Below are 5,150 nucleotides of genomic sequence, written 5' to 3' on the forward strand. Positions count from 1 at the left end.
GGCCAGCAAGAGAGAGCCTTCCCTGGTCACGAGCCCCTACAGTTGAATGCTTATTCTTTCTCTTTCCAGATGGATGAGATCAAGGGAAAAGATCGTGTGATTCTGGCCTTGGAGAAGGAACTCGGTGTGCAGACTGGGCAGACCCAGAAATTGCTTCTTCAGAAAGAGGCTTTGGATGAGCAGTTGGTTCAGGTCAGAGAGGCTGAGCGGTACCACGGTAGTCCAAAGAGAGAGCTCCCACCTGGCATAGGGGACATGGCCGAGCTCATGGGTGTCCAGGTGAGGGGCTCATGCAAGCACTGGGGCCTCAGAGCTGACCACCTACCCGTCCTTCCTCCTACTGGTCATTCTTCTGGCGAACTTGCCTGCCTGCCTTTCCCCCACCTCTCCGCCTTCCCTCCCATCCATCTGTGCATCCTTCCTTCCCTCCCTTACCCCTTCCTCCCCAAACGTGGAGCTCAGTTGAAAAGAAATGAAAACATGAGTGCCGAGTATACAGTGAGAGCTCAGAAAGGGACCCAGTCAGGACGGGACATGACTTAAAGGCAGAGCTCTGCCCATGAGGAGAGCTCAGCCAGCAGAGAGGGCACCTGGGGCCACAGCTTGGTACTTAACAGGCACAGAGGAGGCCAAAGCTGCATTCACTCATTCATTCACTCATCCATTCATTCACTAAATACTCAAGTGTCTGTTGAGTGTGCTGTGTGCAGACACCACGTGAGGTGCTGGCGTCTCAGTGGTGAGTGAGGTGGGCACAGTACCTGCCCTTGAGGAGCGTCCTGGAACTCTGTGATTGTGCCTTTGTCAGAGATGCTTGTCGGGCAGGGGCTCGGACGGGAAGGTCCCCAGATACCACGTTCAGATGTCAGGGAGTCTCTGGAGGGTTTGAGGTCTCGTCGCCTTTGAGATGAAGTCTTTCCACGTGTTGCTTGATTTGGGGGAGCCCCAGCATGGCGCATGGTCCTCCTAGTGAGGAGCTCACCTTTGCCCTCAGAGTTTTCCACAAAGGGTCCACAGAGAACTTTGACTCAGTTAAGCTTTTTCAAAGTATGTTTGTATCTTGCTTCTTTTTTAGGATCAGCATATGGACGAGCGAGATGTGCGGCGATTTCAGCTAAAAATTGCTGAACTGAATTCGGTGATACGGAAGCTGGAAGACAGAAATACCCTCTTGGCAGACGAGAGGAATGAACTGGTAATCAGCCCCGGAGAGGCAGATGGTGCCTTGGGATGCAGGAAAGCAGCCCCGGGGCCACAAACCACGCCCTAAACAGGAAGTTAATGCACAGGCCATCTGGTTTTCTCTGCTTTCCTTCTCATTTCTTTCTGATTAAAAATCTAACACACGCTTGTTGAAGAAACCTGTTAGTGCCCTTGATTCTGTAGGAATTTATCCTGAGCTAACAATCAGAGAAGTTCAGTGAGGGGTATGGAGAGGGTTTTCATTGCAGTGTTGTTTATAGTAGCAACCAAAACTGAACCAAAACAAAACCAAGCCCCACCTAAGTATTGATCAAAATAATTATGGAACATTTATGCCATGAATTGCGTGCAGTCATTAAGAATGATGTTATAGGTCACATTTATTGGCCATAGACATGTGTTCACAATTAATTTGTTACGGTCCGGGACCCACACGCCTGGAGTCAAGTTCCCCGGTAAATGCGACCCGTGTCCCAACCAAGGACACCCGAGAATCACCAACACCAAGCAGAAAGATTAGCAAAGGATTTATACAAGTACAAGTATAGAAGCTTACACAAACTGTCCGGACAGGGTCCCACTCGGAGAGAAGTGAGTGAGACCCCGACTAACAGTTGGGCGAGGCCTTTATACCCTTCACAGGACGGGAAGTTCCCAGGGAGGGAGGGAGCTGTTTAATTTTGAATCAGCCAAAATCTAACACACGCTTGTTGAAGAAACCTGTTAGTGCCCTTGATTCTGTAGGAATTTATCCTGAGCTAACAATCAGAGAAGTTCAGTGAGGGGTATGGAGAGGGTTTTCATTGCAGTGTTGTTTATAGTAGCAACCAAAACTGAACCAAAACAAAACCAAGCCCCACCTAAGTATTGATCAAAATAATTATGGAACATTTATGCCATGAATTGCGTGCAGTCATTAAGAATGATGTTATAGGTCACATTTATTGGCCATAGACATGTGTTCACAATTAATTTGTTACGGTCCGGGACCCACACGCCTGGAGTCAAGTTCCCCGGTAAATGCGACCCGTGTCCCAACCAAGGACACCCGAGAATCACCAACACCAAGCAGAAAGATTAGCAAAGGATTTATACAAGTACAAGTATAGAAGCTTACACAAACTGTCCGGACAGGGTCCCACTCGGAGAGAAGTGAGTGAGACCCCGACTAACAGTTGGGCGAGGCCTTTGTACCCTTCACAGGACGGAAAGTTCCCAGGGAGGGAGGGAGCTGTTTAATTTTGAATCAGCCAGTCAGGAACCCAGTTCTTCCTGCCCCAAGCAAGTAAGCAAAGCAAGTTTCTTACAGTAGTCAAAATGTACTGTTAGCCCTGAAGCTGTTCTTTCGTTTCTTTCGTCACAAATTAAATGATAAAAGCAGTCTACAGAACAAAAATACATTGTCATCATCCTGGATTTTGGAAGTTGTTTTAGGTGGTGTGATTATGGATAATTTTTATTTTTTGCTTATCTGTTTACTTTCTTTTGCATAAAAGTTCACATATTTCTAATTTTAAAAGTAGTGAATGTGAACTTCTGGTTAAAAAAAATAAATCTCTAGTAAAAATAGCAATTTCTTGAATATGTTTAAATTTGCTGGATAAACAATTTACCTAATTTTTATGTAGTGGTAGTCAACACGTACAAATGTCTTGACGAATGTCTCGTAATATTTCTCTTTATTCTAAATTTTATTACGAAAGTAAGTGTATCAATATATTTGAAAAACATGGGAGCTGAAAAGTGTTAATAAGTGTCACCTCTTCACAATTTTAACAGGATCAGAATAAATTCATTTCCTTCCAGTATTTTTAAAGGCATATTTTTATATAGTTTTCATCAGACTGTACATCTAATATTATGTCTCCACTTTTCACTTAAATATTCATGAGCTTAAAAAAAAATCCCTCATGAGAGGCAAAATAGTTTACTAAGTGAATTAGAAAAAAAAAATAGCTTGCTTGAAACAATGCAGACCTTCTGAAGTGTTTAAAGTAAGAATCAATAAGCTGGCCAGCACTGGGATCTTAAAATCATGAGGTAACTTCTGTTAACAGCTTGAGGTGATTCTTACATGTTTTTAATGCTTATGCAAATATTTTGACACCCACGAAGAGCCTTTTTTTTTTTTTTATTGTTTTGTGGTTACAAACGGGATAATTTCCCTATGTAATATTGTTCTGCAACTTGCTTTTTTCACTTGCTGTATCAATTACAGTGCTCCCCAGCAATGCGTGAGGATCCACCTTTGTCTTTGTAACAGCTGCATCATACTCTGTCATGTAGACAAACCATGGTTTATTCAACCGTTACTCTACTGGTGAAGATTTAGGCTGTTTCGCGTTTCCTTGCTGTTGTAAACAATGCCTCACAGAAGATACGTTTCTGTCTTTACCGACTTGAACCTTTATTTCTGCAGGATAGATTTCTAGAGGTACAATGTATGAGTCAAGGTACATGTTATACTTTAATGGCTACCATCAGTGTTTTATCTTAACTTTCACAGCCTGGTAACCAAAAGCAGGGGTTCTGCAGTCAGTCCCTCGTGTTTGGTTCTTCGTTCTGGCACTTGCTGTGTGGTACATCACCCCACCTCTTTGTAGCCAGGTTCTTTGTCTGTGAAATGGGGATGGGGATGGGGCCCCTCCTAGGGTGGTGGCGAGGGCTAAATGAGAGGGGATGCCTGGAAGGGCCGAACATCGTTTTGGACACATGGCGAGTACTTGATAGATGCAGTGGTTCTTGTGATTGTCGTGATACTGATAAATATTTTAAATTGTTTATAATTTTCATCCATTAAAATGACCCTGCGAAGACTATCACTATGCATTTAGTTCTCATAACAAGTCTCTGAGGCAGATACTACCATTATTCCCATCTTATAGAAGAGGGAACTGAGGCTGAGAACTAGGCCGTGGTCATGCAGCTAGTGTGTGTGTCACGGAGGACACTGTACTCAGAAGGAAAAAGAGTAGGTGCCTCTAATGGAGCAGCCTCCCAGTCCCAGCTCCCCCTCCCCCTCCCCTGTCGTCTCTCATGTCTCTGTCTCGCTGGACTGGCCTCCACACAGCAGTCAGAGTGATGGATTGTTCTAGAAGGCAGTCCTGACCACAGAGTGCTCCTGCCTCAAAGCCCTCGGTGTGGCAGGAGTGTGGCTGCAGGTGGAAACAAATGGCAGAGCTCTCAGCTCCCTAAATCAGACCTCACCGTGCCCGCCCCTTCTCTGCCCATCCCCCAGACTCCGTGCTCCCGCTGCGCTCGGCGACGCGCCGTCTTCTTGTCCGTTCTGAAGCCCTGGATGTGTGGTTCCCCGGCCTGGCGTGTCCGCCGGCGCCTGTCTCGCTGTGCTCTTACCTCTGTTACTGTCTTTGTCCTCTCCTCCCGTCTGTTGGACGGTCACCCCATCGTGTCGTCCCTTTGACCCAGCTCCCAGCACAGGGCCCGGGCCCAAGGGGGGCTCCCCAGATGCTGAGGGGTTGAGAGAGACCGGAAGGACACCTCGTCAGTCATAGGGACTGTGCTCAGAGGACTCAGGGCGAGGCTCCAGGGCTGGATGGAGGCCTGAGCATTGAGGCTGGCATGGAGCAGGGCCAGGGGATCATCTGTTGTCTGAAAAGTGTTGAGCTTTCGGCTGGGTCTCTCCCTGGAGAGGAGTGGTGGCCAGGAGGAGCTAGGTAGCTGGAATGACCTTTATGCATGTGACCCATGACCTCTGGGGGTTATGCCCGGAGGCGAAGGAAGCGTGGAAGGGGCTCAGGCCACTTGCCGGCGGGGACGACCTGAGGGAGGTCTCTGGGCCTCCGTGTTGGGCTGCACCCTCCCCTGTTGCCCTGCCCGGGGCCCTCTCAGGCTCAGGTGGGAGCCTGCATTTGGAAGCCAGGTGTCTGTGGGCTCTTCGTGGTGTTTGCACCACCCAGGAAATGTGGTCCCAGGCAGTGGCAGCTCCA

General features: G+C 47.5%; 1 protein-coding gene across 1 annotated transcript in view; it reads left to right on the forward strand.

Moving 5' to 3' along the window:
- JAKMIP1 (janus kinase and microtubule interacting protein 1) overlaps positions 1 to 5,150 on the forward strand; it is a 134,391-nt gene that overhangs the window by 76,890 nt on the left and 52,351 nt on the right. Inside the window, exons 4-5 of the mRNA XM_007462458.1 lie at positions 70 to 279; positions 1,076 to 1,195. Coding sequence (XP_007462520.1) covers positions 70 to 279; positions 1,076 to 1,195 — 330 coding nt within the window. The remainder of the gene's footprint in view (positions 1 to 69; positions 280 to 1,075; positions 1,196 to 5,150) is intronic.

This window comes from Lipotes vexillifer, unplaced genomic scaffold (genome assembly GCF_000442215.2).
Source record: "Lipotes vexillifer unplaced genomic scaffold, Lipotes_vexillifer_v1.1 scaffold1824, whole genome shotgun sequence".
Taxonomy (NCBI): Eukaryota; Metazoa; Chordata; class Mammalia; order Artiodactyla; family Lipotidae; genus Lipotes; species Lipotes vexillifer.